We start from the raw sequence: 13,634 nt of genomic DNA, 5'->3' as shown, positions 1-13,634 counted from the left end.
AACCTTGGACCATCCTCCTCTTCTGCTTTCTGAGGCCATTAGCAGGAAGCTGGATTGGAAGTGGAACAGCTGGATCTTAAATAGTGCCCATATGGGATGCTGGCGCAGCAGGCAGAGAATTAGCCTGCGCCAGACCCTGGACTCTGTTACTGTCTAAGGTGAGCAGCCCAAGGAAGTGATGTTCAGCATATCTCAGCATTCTTAGATGGACTCTGCACTAGTAGGTTTTCCCAGATCACAGTGTGAGACACAGGGCTCCTTACCCCTAAGCTCTGCCTTCCGACTGGGAAAGGCACCTCCATAGTATGTAATATGGGACGTGGGGCCCAGGAGCCAAGAATGATGGATGTGTGCCTGGCTGGAGGCTGTTCTGGAGTTCTGCTGGGGCTTTTCATTGTGGCTTTCCTGGGATGCTCCTGACGTGTCCTAGAAACAACAGATACACAATGCTGTAAACAGAGGGCCAGAAACAGAGCACTCAGGTGCCATTCATGGTCATCCCTCATGGCTAGACCTGTGGTTCCAAGGGGTGAAATGGCTTTCACAGCCTTGGAAGAAGACAAGCAAGCATACCATAGCAAACATACCATAGCAAGATCTTTGATGTTATTTATTACAATAAAACACTTCCTACACTGCTGCTAGAAAGAATGACATTTAATCATACCTGACCTATAATGCTTTCTTGCAAAAATGATTTTTAAATCAAAATGAAATGCTGGTCTCATTGTTGTCATCCATCATAAAACGTCTTCCTCCTCTCCCCATCAACCATGTGGTTGTTCTATTCCTGCTCTGCTCAGCACAGGACCTTCTCATGAGTCAAGCAAGTTCACATTTTTTGTTTCATGAACAACTTATCTTGCATATCCACACACATGCCCACACATACAACAAACATTTTGCAGTTCATGAAGCCTTTCCACATTTTAACTCTTTTAGTTCTCATGGTAACTTTATGAGATATACAAAAATACATGGATATCAATTTTTTGGCACCCAAACAAATCTATCTTTGAATTCCTTGAGTGTCTTGAAGTCCCTTTGTATGTCACAACAGCTCTACTTCTGCAGAAAAGGTCATTCATGCTCAAAGCTAGGTTTCTTGTGCAGGCTCATCACAACTGGTAAATAAAACAGGATTCAAATCTATCTTTTCCAAGCTTAAGGCCAACAGTTCTTTTCCCTGGATAAGACCACAGCAGTGGCCCACATGGGATGAAGAGTCAGGGTGGTGTTTGGGGTAAGTCATTCTGGAAAGTCCCAAGTTAAACAAATCAAGCTACTGATGTTACCCCCAGAATCTTTTTGAGGGACTCCATATCTAAACATGCACAGAGACTTCTTGGAAGGAACATGCAGAAGGCAGCATTTCCCCAAAATCTGTGAGGTCCCTTTAGCAAAGAACAGTGCCAAGGTTTCACAGATGACACTTTAGGAGATGGGGGTCTGAGGGATCCCATCTCCTTTCTTATCTCTGGATACCCCAGGAAATGGCAAAGGCAGAGAGAATCCCACCTGAAGCCAAGAAGAGCATGACAGATGCTGGATGCAGTACCTTGGCTCGGGGTGCCTCTTCCTGCTGGGGCTGCTTCCTCAGTGGCAGCCTGGAGGGCCCCTGACTGCTGTGGTTGTCAGCGCCAGAGTCCTGCTCCATGCATCCTCCATACCCAGCTTCCCCTTCCTGCAGACCCTGGTGACCTGCAAAGGTGAACAGTAGCTCAGCTCAGTGCTGTTGCTGCCTCCAAGCTGCCTCCCTGCTTGCTTCTCTGAGCTAAAGATCCTTGTTCCTTTCCTTCTATTGCCTGCTGTTTCTGAAAGCACCTGCATGGAAGTGGCAGCTGGGGCTGGAAGGATTGGAGTGGAGGCAGGGCCGCAGTGGGGGATCAAGAGACTCATGGGTGGGTCTCTCTCAGAGAGTTTCCTCATCTGTAAAATGGGCACACTGACCGCCGGCCCTTGTTTCCTTGCAGAGTTTTCTGGAGCTCAAATAGGATGTGAATGTGACAGTCCTTTGCCTACTGTGAGGGTTGCTGAGTTTTGTTGGGATGGCCCAGTCTGCTGCAGGCTGCTTGCTGGTGGAGAAACCTCTGCCTAATGCAGCAGCAAGGCGGGCCTCAACGCAACTCCTTCGTTGGCAGCCCTCAGGGAGGATCTGAGTCAACAGATGACTCTAGTGTGGTTAGCAAATCTTTCATCGATGGCTGAAGGGGTCCTGCAGCTATTTTCAGCACTCACTCAGGGTGGATTTGGGGCTGAGACAGTGTGGCAAACCTGCTGTTGTTGGCAGCCAAGCTCTAGGGGCATCTCTGCTCCCAGTAGGTTGCTGTCAACTGGGGGCTCTGGAAGTCATGGGGAGGGAGCACTGGGCTGCCAGGAGCTCCTCCTCCTCTCCCCCAGCCAGCCTCCTCCCACACTGCCCTCTTTATCATGCCCACCTGGGTGTTCTGTCTAGCCTCCAATGCTCACACACGGACCTCCTTGCTCCTCGTAGCCTTTCTTCCTCCTTCTCACCCCTTCTCTCTCCATCCCCCTGCTGGCTGCTCAAGGTTTCTCTGGGTTGGAAGTCTTGCCAAGAGAACTGGTAGGAGAGATGCAGGCATGGGGGATCCCTCAATCTGAGCTGGCCCAGGGTCACATTGGGCCTGCCCCCACAAGGGCTCCAAGTCCTGTGTCCAGCACTAAAGACCTTGTAAGGTACTACATAATGATCCTCTGGGGTCCATCAGACTCCAGGTCTACCATTCCTTGACAGATGCATTGGGAACCAAATGCATCTCAGGCTGGAGGAAGAGAGTGTTAGGAGCAGGGGAAAATGGAGAAACAATTTGCTCTTTGGCTCTAGCCAAGGGGAGATAGACTTCTCAAACTTTGATAGTTTTTTTCATCAGTAAACATCACTGGGCTCATTTGTTCATGCTTCATAAAAACAGGGTTGTAGAAAGAGGACCATAAGACAGTTTCTTTCTATCTCAAATATGGATTCAGATCATCCAAATAAGGAATCCAGATCTCATTACTGACATTTTGCAGGTGTACAGAGTGGAACGGAAGTGACCTGGCCAACATCACATGGTTAGGAGATCTGGGATTTGAAGCCAGGACTCTTCCTACTTCTCGAGATTAAGTATCTGGAAAGGAGAGAGAAGTCAAGGGGCTATAAAGTTAAAATCAATGCCAACCAGACAGGGTTCCAGTTACAGCTTCTTGGTTCAGCTTCTTTTACTTCTTTAAAACTTCATGTCTTTGGCCCCTGTGATCATGGACAATTGGGCGCTGCAATTAGCTAGTAATTATGCTTATAAGCCACAAGCTAGGAAGGTCTGTAATTAATGTTTATTGAGCACTTACTATGTGCCAGGTATGGCACATCATTCTGCTTTACTCCCACATACAGCCCTTGAGGTAAAGGTGGGAGTGTTCGTTTTATTTTATAGACAAGGCATCTGAGGCTTAGGGAGGTCACACAACCCAGGCTCCTGTGTTGGTGACCATGGGATTCACCATGGCTGTCTACGGCCTGATTGTGACCTTGGTATATGTCACCATTTGGTCCATAAGACAGGCAGTGTTTGACCAGCTGCAGAAACATAGGCAGTGCTAACCTCAATGGTGTGTTGGAATCCTAAGGCATCAACATTTAAGGATATTAACTGGAGACAGTAATTTTGCAAAGAAAGAGGAGATAAGGCAATGGGCAGACAGTGTGCCATCTGGGGAAGGGCAGCAGCTTCTCACACAGGGACAACCCAATGAGGCCATTTGATTTCTTCAGGAGCCCAGCATCAACTGGCTTCAAGAGCTGATGATCCACACCAGCCAAGTGCATAAAGACGGATGTACAGATGGGAGCATTAACTTAGAAAGAAAACTATGACTGCCTGGCCAGCATCCTTCACATGGACAGACAGTGCTGGGGCCAGAGTCACAATTCACACCACACATGTTGGCTGGAGTGCTTGCTGGCACCAAGCTCTGAGGACTTGCCATGTTCTTTATTCCTTCACCTAGCCAGATCCTCTCCTAATTCTGACCTGACTCTCCCCACCAAAGACTAGGCTTGATCAAGCACTACCATGGTTTTTAGAAAATTCCTTATTCATTCCATAAAGATTACTTCTATATTATGCTAATCCCTGTTTTTTTCTTTTCTCAAGGCTATGCTAACAGCCAATGCTTTCAGCTTTGTCCTTTCCAGTGATTTCCTCCTCTCTTTCCCCAAAGTAACTCTGGCTTTTAATGCTACAAGTTCCCAAGATCGACACAGTAGATAAACAGAAACTTAAGGTGGTTTAGTGACTTCCTCAAGATCTTACATTTTGTAAATGAGAGAATGCCATTGCTACAGATATCTGGCTTCAAAGTCAGAAAACTTTTCACATAATATTGCCATAAAAATCATAGGATTAAAGAATAATGAAGAGGAAAAGACTAAGAAATTATCTAACATCTCATCTAGACCAGAGCTGTCCTGCAGAGCACCATTAGCCTCATGTGGCTATTTAAATATAAATTAATTTAAAAATTCAGTTTCACAGATAGTTGCATAAGCTATATTTTTAAGTGTTCAAAAGCTAAATGAAGCTAAATTCCTACTATATTGAATGGTAATGATAAAATACTCCATCATTGCAGAAAGTACTATTGCACAGTGCTAGACTAACCAATCCTCTCACTTTACAGATGAGGAACATGAAATCCAGACTCGACCTAATTTGGGGGAACTCCTATTTAATTTAAGATATTAAAAATGTAAACTCTAGAGCAGGTGTTGTGGCATATTTGGTTAAGTTGCTGCTTGCTCACATTTCATATTAAAGTATTGGTTTGACTTTTCCCAACCAGTTTCCAGGTAATGTGCCTGCAAAGGGAGTAGAGGGTGGTCCAATAGCTTCGGTTCCTGCTATTCATGTGGGAGACCCACAAGGAATTCTGGGATCCTAGTTCCCGCCTAGTCTGATATTGGCTATGGCCATTTAGAGAGTGATTCAGCAAATGGAAAAACATGTTTCCCTTTGTCACTCTGCCTTTCATTTGAATAAATACAACTTCAAAAAAATCCAGGGAACACCTGGCATTAATGTAGTCTGACAACAAGGAGTGGCATAACTTCTTCTATCCCCCAACACCCCCATCCCATGGACATGGGAGGGAAGACAGAAACATTTCTCTTACTCATCTTCCCCCTCTTCCAACCCTTTCCACCCTAATCAGAGGCCCACATGGGTCTGCAACCTCCCCACCTCTGTAATAAACATTTAAAAAATACTAATTTTTAAAAATCCAGGGACCAGCACTGAGGCATAGTATGTAAAGCTGCTGCCTATGGTACTGGCATCCCATATGGGTGGCAGCTGGAATCCAGCCACTCCAGATTCAGCTTCCTGCTAATGCACCTGGGAAAGCAGCAGCAGATGGCCCAAATGACTGGGCCTTTGTAGCTACTGGGATACTCCGAAGAAGCTTCAGGCTCTCAGCTTCTGCCTGGCCCAGCCCTAGCCATTAGCAATGAATCAGCAGATGGAAGATCTCTCTCTCTCTCTGCCCACCCCCTCTCTCTCTGTGACTCTTTCAAATACATAAATACATTGTTAAAAAATAGTACAAATATTTGAGAACTTGTCATAAGATCAACATGTACCTTGTTTAAGAGATTTTCCTTCTTGGCTCCAAAGTGGAGGGAAGACAGGCAGGAGGTAGTATTTTGGGGGTACACCTGAAAGATCTTGTTGAGGTATGAGATTCTTTGGTACATTAGGTTGACTGTCCTGGAGCAGCACAGAGTCCTTGATGTATCCTGAAGAGATATGTCAGGAGTTACTTGGAGAAACACCGGTTGTTAACCTAGAGGTCTTGGCAATAACGACAAGGATTCCCACCTGTACTAGCCTTGGCTTTGGATAGCACTCAATAAGAGAGACAATTAGAATATGGGATGGATGGGGAAAAAAATCAAATAGAACCCATAGATGCTTCTCCCTCTACCACCTTGGGCATTTCTGGTCCTGTGCCACTTGCGTGCTGCTCCTACATCACCATTTCTGAGCAGTGGCTCTTTCTGGAGGAAGACACATAGCTGCTCCATGTGGGGTGGGAGCGAGGCTCACCCACTTCACAGGAGACACCAGTGAGGGTGGGTGGATCCACTTTTTTTTCTTGGCTCCTGGTCAACAGCCTTTTCAATTGCGCCATCTTCCAGGTATTTGCAGAGGACTTATCAATGGGTCTCTCTCCTACAGGCAGTAGGAGAGATACAACACACTCATAGCCTACTACAGAGACAAAGCACCAGGCTCAACTTTTTTACCCTGAACATCTGCATGATACAGAGCCGGGAAATAGGAGCTCATTCTAGACTGGTGTTGTCAGAGAAGCCCTTGTCAAAGACATGGTGGCCTTGAAGGGTGGGAAGGACTCACCCTGGGAATGAAAAGGAGGGTCAGGGAACACAACAGCATCACAAGGCAGTGAGCTCTGAGTTATGGCGGGAGAGGGAGGCAAGGGCCACTGGACCCCAGCCTGAGGACCTCACCTTCAACAGGGGCTCTGGAGACGAAGGATGTTAAGAAGCCTGAGAATGCATACATGGAAGTCTTTTCTTAAACCATGCATTAGGATACATGTTTTCTACGGAAGGGGCCACAAGATTCTCATGCAGGGGGTCTGAGATTTTACTGATGCCATTAAGGGCCTCCATTGTTGAAGTCATTGGGCCCATTCTGTGGGAGCAGTGGCACATTCACCATTTACCACACCCAAGGTAAGCACATGTTTGCTTAAGAGGTTCTCCCTCATAAGGGTTAAATAAATGGAGCTGCTGATCATTGTGGGACTGACAGACAAGCCCAGGTCTCATTTTGTTTCAAGTCACCAGTGACTGGGAGAGGATTATTTATTTCCTGTGGTCCTGCCTATTTGTTGGTGCTGAAGAAATGGCAAACAACCAAGCCAGTACTGGAAAACCTTACTTCTCCCCCATTCTCATCCCCAGTAGGTTTGCCAAATAAAACACAGAGTGCCCAGTTACATTTGAATTCCAGGTCAACAATGAATACTTTTCTGGTAGAAGTATGTTCTAAACATTGCAAGTGTTACTGGGGGTGGGTATGGTTGTACCTGTGCTAAATCTGGCAGCTCTAATTCCCAACCACTTCCTGTTTTCATTTTGCGGAGAGCATCTGGGGTCTCCGTTCAACAGAGTGGTGTCCATTTCTCATGTGGGTTGTGCTGCAGAGTCCCTAGCAGGAAATGTTAACACTGCCACTTCCTGGAAGACCTGAGATCACCTTGAATGGAGAGAACTAGGGAATGCTGCGGCGATGTTGAGCTGTGGGTGTGGGAGGGCTCTGGGTTTTGGTTCCAGTTCTACTTTTGGCTGGATGACCCTGGATACAATTCACTTTGCTTCATTGGACTTCTTTTTCTTTCATCTCCTAAAAGGTGAGACTGAGCTGAAAGACCCCTGAGGCCTCTGACTGGGGAAAGATGATGGGAAGAATACTCTAAGGTTCAGGTGTGGAGTCTGGAAAGAGGGAGTGAAAACAAGATGCTAGACTGTCCTTCTTCCCCAAGGATGGGGAATAGGAAAGGGGCAAGAACAGTGATAGAGGTTTATGAAGTGACCAGGTATGGGGACCTTGACCTTGCTTTAACCCCAAACTGAGTCTGAAATCTTGATGTTTCAGTCCTTGGTAGGAAGTATTGTCTTGCACCAGAATGTGAGGTAGGATGGCTCAGGGCCCCCCTGCCCTGCTTTCCCCACTGACCTGCACACTGGAACTTGTACATGGTGTTTGGGGGCCATGCCCGCAAGAGGTTTCGGAGGTATCTCTTGGCTGAATACCCAGGCTGGATCTGCCGCCGGGCCTGGCTGTCTGGCTGGCTTTGGAAGTAGAGGTGCGGTTGCCAGGCTCTGTCCTCCTCCCTCTGTAGGGACATCGGTCAGGAAACAGCATCACTGCTGAGCCTTGAGTGTCCCAATGATGGGGGGGTGGGTAGCACAATCCTCAACAGTAACCCAGAAAGTCCTGGAAGGTGCCAGAAGGCACCAAAAATAGTCTCAGCTAACAGACATAAACCAAGAGTCCACAGAGTGAAGCTCTGAAAGGCCCCTACAGATTTGTAATTGGAAGGAGAAGAAGAAATGAAAAATTCCAGACCCCCATCTTGAGATAAACCCTTAAGGCAGGATAAATGCCTGTGGAAATGATTTTAGTGCCCTCAAAGATGGCCCTGGAGGGCAATGGGAAAGCCAGTATGCATGTTGGCACTCAAATGTTTGTAAGATGAATAATAACACAACAGACAACCATGTCTGTGTTCAGGGAAAACCTGGCATGTTGAGACTAACTGGCCCTGTTGCTCTTCATTTCAACTGCAAAGAATTTTGGGGGACCCTACCCCACTGGCCATGACATTGTGGGGAGTCACTGTGAATAATAACATTTTACATGTGGCTAAGGATTTACACTATCCTTAGAACCTATACCTCTTTGTAATCCTTTAGAATGGACTGAATTAATACCACCACTTAAGTGACGCAGAAATCCATGGGCTAATTGGCTAAGCATAAAAATGGCAAGCATACAGTACCTATGTTGACACCTCTCACCTGTCTGCTTGCTAATGGCAGACATCACTAATCCATCATAGCATTCTTGGCTGCTGAATGAAACATGATCTGAATCTCTTTTCCCTGTAAAACTTTTAGGGGCAAGTGTGGTGGTTCAGCAAACTAATCTTCCGCTAAAGAGCCAGTATGTCATGTGGGGGTGCTGGTTTGTGTTCTGGTTGTCTTACTTTCAGTTCAGCTCTCTGCTTGTGGCCTGTGAAAGTAATTGAGGATGGTTCAGCCTTGGGCCCCTGCATCCATGTGGGAGATCCAGGAGAAGCTCCTGGCTCCTGGTTTTGGATCAGCACAGCTCTGGCTGTTGCAGCTATTTAAGAATGGAGTTAAGATTTATTTACTTTTATTTGAAAGGCAGAGTTATAGCATGAGAGAGAACTCTTCCATCTACTGGTTCACTCCCCAAATGGCTTCAATAGCCAAAGCTGGGACAATCTGAAGCTGAGAGCCAAGACCTTCTTTTCGGTCCCCTACATGGGTGCAGGGGCCCAAGGACTTAAGTCATGTTCTGATGCCTTCCTAGGCACATTAGCAGGGAACTGGGTCAGAACTGTAGCAGCTAACACTTGAACTGGAACACCAGAACACCAGTAATACAGGCAGCAGCTTAACATATTACAACACAGTGCCAGCTCCTAAATTTTTTTAAATTAAGGCATAATTTATAAATCAGAACATGCACAGAGCTAGAGGTAAATTTGAGAAAGGGAGAACAATTGCATATAGCTTTGTAACCAGCACAGAAAACACTTTCTCAGCCCAGAAGCCCCCTCATGCCCCTTCCAGTGTTCTCGCAGCCACCTCACAGTCACTATCTGGGTTTCTAGCACCATGCACTACTTTTCCTGTTTTTGCACTTCACATCATGGAAACATGCAGCACACATTCTCTGAAACTGCATGGAAGTGATCTGCAAGCAGGAACTGGCACAAGAGCTAAAACTCATTTTCATTACGCTTGGTTAAGCACCCCCCCCCCCCAAGGCTATAACATAGACTGGGAATATAGAGGAGAGCTTAGTCTGTTATTTCCTACTATAGCAGAATGAACACAGATTGATTTCATCCTTGATTTTGTAGACTGGACAGTCCAAGATCAAGGGGTCTGAATGAAGGGAGGGCATTTGGACTGTGTTATCCAATGGTAGGAGGTAGGACAAGAGTATACATGCAAACACATGTACACACACTTACACAAGGAATGGGTGAAGCACATCCTTCCATCAGAAATCACTCCTATAGCAACAGCATTCTTCAGTTACGAGAGCAAAGCTGTCATGGACCAAACATCTTTCAAAGGTCCTCTGCTGTGTTGGATTAAATTCCAGCACATGAACTTGGGAGGACACATTCAAAGCATAACAGAGTAAAAGGTTCAGCTGGTCAGTTGAGGGGTTGGAACTGGAATCCAGGGCTTCAAAATCTGTATTAGTGCAAGCCTTCCTAACCTTCCAGAACTTGTCATTCCATCAATGGACCAGGACTTAACCCCATGAACCAGCTTGACATCAGAGCCAGAAGCAAAAATGATTTCAAAGCATGGGCCTCAGTAAGGTGACCCAGATGATAGATACTATAAGGCTGGAGAGGCTAGCATTTCCTCACATGCTGGGATGCAGTAAGACATGAATCAACAAGCTGAAGCAATGAAAAAGGTGATTGATTATGGGCTATAGCAGGAGGACCAAAGGGTGGTGAGTTCCAGGATTGGTTAATTCAGGGCTTCGATGGCTCTGACATGCTGAAAACCAATCCATAGTTACCAAATCTATGCTGGCTTAAAGGCCTGCAGAGCCTAAAAGTGCACAGAGCAGGAACACCAAGTACATCCAGAAAGTGTGAGCAAGAGAGAGAAGTAGGAAGTCTGGTAAGAAAGCCTGGAAAGGACCAGCATGTTTGGATTTGAGGCCTGTTCTGCCTCATAGAGACTTCAGGATCTGGGATGAGCCTTGGGACCTTTCAGAATCTCTCTCTAAAAAAGCAGCTAAGGTGGGGGAAATCTGTGAATTTTGTAACAAAAACCAGAAGAGTCTGATTTCATACAGTCCGACACATAACAGGGTCTGCGCATCACTCAGAACTCCATGCCCTACTGAATGAGTAGTTCTAATGCTAGCCTCACCCCTTGTCAATTGCCAAAATGATATTACTATCTGCATTACAGACTCCTTGCATCGTGGTGCTTTTTGATCGTATACATGAAATATGAAAGGTCTTCAAAAAGTTCACAGAAAACACCTATTACGAAAAAGAAGCTACGTACAGATATCAAAAATTCTTGCACCAAAATAAATTTAATGTTCCCCAAGCCCTTTAAATCCCCTTTTCAATCTGTCTTTCCCTCCTTCTGGCCTTCCCTCCCTATCTTTCTCATACACATGGAAGTGTTTTCTCATTTCCCACGCTCCCAGTGAGATGCCAGGAGAACCCAGTGAGAAGACTGAGCAGAGGCTGTGAGATCAATCCCACCGTGGTGGGGTATGTGTCCTTAAGCAACTTCACTACTCTCCAATTTCACTTAATGTCCACAGTGGATGGATTCAATTAGCTAAGGGATGTAAAGCGCATATTCAATACTTAGCACATAGGAGGCGGTCAAAAGATGTTGGAATTTTTCTCTATCCCCCTAGTCAGTGCGTAGGAGACTATGTTACTGCCACAACATGCCTTATCCTCACTTCCTTTTGATAACAGATCTCCCAGTTTTATGATATCCCAGACACTGGCTTTCCCAGACTCCATGGTTGCTGGAAGGGACAACATGACCTAGTTGTGACCCATGAGACTTAAGGAGCTGCTGGGGCATCCTTGCTTCTTTGACAAGGGGCAGCTGTGCAAGGATGTCTTGCTAGCTCCTTCCTGCTCTGAACCCAAACAGGGTCTCTGAAAGCCTGAGAGCCATCATGTCAGCATGCACTAAGAATCCAGGGGGAAAATTATAACATTCCAAGGATGGTGGAGGAAATGGACAGAACTCAAGTCCTCTATGACTTTGGATGCCAACTGGTCAAGCATGATAGCCCTGTCTCCAAACTCTGGGATGGATGTGGCAGGTCCTTAGGCTTGGTCCTCAGAGTGGCAGTGGTGGGAGGATCTTTATGAAAGGGATTCCAATGTGAAGCCATCAGGTCAATGGGAGACATAGGGTACTTTAGCTTCCGAGCTTCTCAGGCCTCTTGTTAGGCACAGTGACCATTCTCTGTCATGCTTTCCTGCCATTTATCATGAAGGTCTCACCAGAGCTGAGCTGATGCTTGCATTGTGCCCTTGGATCTAGAAATGGTGAGCTAATAAGCAAACCTCTTTGCCTTATAAAGTTAGTCTGTCTCGTGCATTTTGTTACAGTAACAAGAAAAAAGAGAATACTACCCTAGAGATAATTAAATCTCTTTATTGTATAAATCAGGGTTTGGCGATCTTTAGGAACTAGGTAATATTACTTAAAAGATTTATTTACTCAAGACATGTTAACACAGAGAGCAGGAGAGATAGAATGAGAAAGAGAGATTTTTCATTCATTGATTCTGTCCCCAAGTGGCCACACAATAACCAAGAATGGACTAAAGCCAGGAACTCCATCCTGGTATTCCCCCTGGAAGAGGCCCAAGTCCTTGGACCATCTTCCACTGCCTTCCTAGACATATTAGCAGGAAGCTGGATTGGAAATGGAGTAGCTGGGACTCAAATCCACATTTTAGTATGGGATGCTAGAACCACAAGTTGTGGTTTAATTTGCTGTACCACAACATCTGCCTCAATAATGAATACTTCGGATTTTGCAGGCCTTGTGACTTTTATTTTAACTACTCAACCTATCCCTGTAGTGCAACAATACTTACAAACAATGGGTAAACAAATAATCATGCTTGTATTCCAGTAAAACTATTTGCACAAAAAAATGGTGAGCAAGATTTGGCCAGGAAGCTATGTGCTGATGCTTGACTTAAGCCACTGGTAATTGCTGACAGTCATGAAGCCTCTTGCTTTGAGCTGCAGCATGTGAATTTGAAGAGGTGAGCAGCTCCAGATTCAAGAGCTGTGGAAGAAGCACTGGACAAAAAGTGATGGAGGAGACAGAGGAATGATTAAGAAATAAAATGAGTATCAGATAAAAGAACACAAAACCAATTTTTCAATGGGTTTTGCTTTTTAGGAATTTATAAATTAAATGAATACTTGATATTCAAACATGGAGCATCTGTTGCTATCTTGACAATTTATGTGGTCAGCACTTCAAGGACAAAGAATCCGGACAATTTGGCCCCCACGTAGTCTTGAATTTTTTCCAGAGGAAATAAAAGTGAGGACTGTAGAGAGGACAAGGAAGCTAAGTGACACTTCCACAGCCTTCCCTTTTTCACACAATAAATATTTGGCAGGAGCTTTCTGTTCATCAGGCATTGCATTAGGCCCTGGGACTAAGCTGAGGACTAAGATCCCCTAAAGCCTCTTCTAGGTGAAGCAGAATCTTGTTTCTTTCCTGCCAAGCTTTTTTCAACTGACCTGTCTCTGCATATGCATCAGCTTGTTCCTGCAGCTTGACTGGGTAGCTTATTCAATGGTGCAGGGGGTGTTCAATCAGAGTTAAAGAATTTCTTGGCCTGGAGTTTGGGCTTTGTCCATATGTTGTTGCTGAGTCTGAAAGCTGATTTTGTATTCTCTAAAAGGGTGCTTTAGCCAGCTCATGGAAAAATGAATAAAAATGATAAGCTTACTTTGGTATTAAAAAAAAGGGAAACTCAAAAATACTTCCTTAATAATGTGCATTTTCCATGAACTTTCAGAAGATTCCTCATATTCATTTCCTGTCACTGCTGTAACAAACCAGTTGGTCAGGCTTCCATACCCATGGGTTTTGCAGTTGGAAATTCACCCAAACACAGGTGGAAAATATTTTGTTTTAGCAATTGTGTCTGTTCCAGAGCATTTATACCAGGCATTATAAGTCATCTAGAAATGCTTTCACATAAACGGGAGCCTAGGTTCTATGCAAATGCAGTGCTATCTGA

At 45.3% G+C, this 13,634-nt stretch overlaps 1 protein-coding gene across 1 annotated transcript in view; it reads right to left on the bottom strand.

The window, feature by feature from the left end:
* The window catches only part of KIAA2012 (KIAA2012 ortholog), a 121,792-nt gene that overhangs the window by 94,726 nt on the left and 13,432 nt on the right, over positions 1-13,634 (bottom strand). Inside the window, exons 3-6 of the mRNA XM_040984387.1 lie at positions 7,767-7,926; positions 5,642-5,797; positions 1,559-1,701; positions 264-426 (exon numbers count right to left, since the gene is read on the bottom strand). Coding sequence (XP_040840321.1) covers positions 264-426; positions 1,559-1,701; positions 5,642-5,797; positions 7,767-7,926 — 622 coding nt within the window. The remainder of the gene's footprint in view (positions 1-263; positions 427-1,558; positions 1,702-5,641; positions 5,798-7,766; positions 7,927-13,634) is intronic.

The sequence above is a fragment of the Ochotona curzoniae genome, unplaced genomic scaffold (assembly GCF_017591425.1).
Source record: "Ochotona curzoniae isolate NIBS_2020 unplaced genomic scaffold, NIBS_Ocur_1.0 contig_4148, whole genome shotgun sequence".
NCBI classification, from domain to species: Eukaryota; Metazoa; Chordata; class Mammalia; order Lagomorpha; family Ochotonidae; genus Ochotona; species Ochotona curzoniae.
Note: the sequence above shows the minus strand (reverse complement) of the source record. Positions and strands in the feature narration are given on the sequence as shown.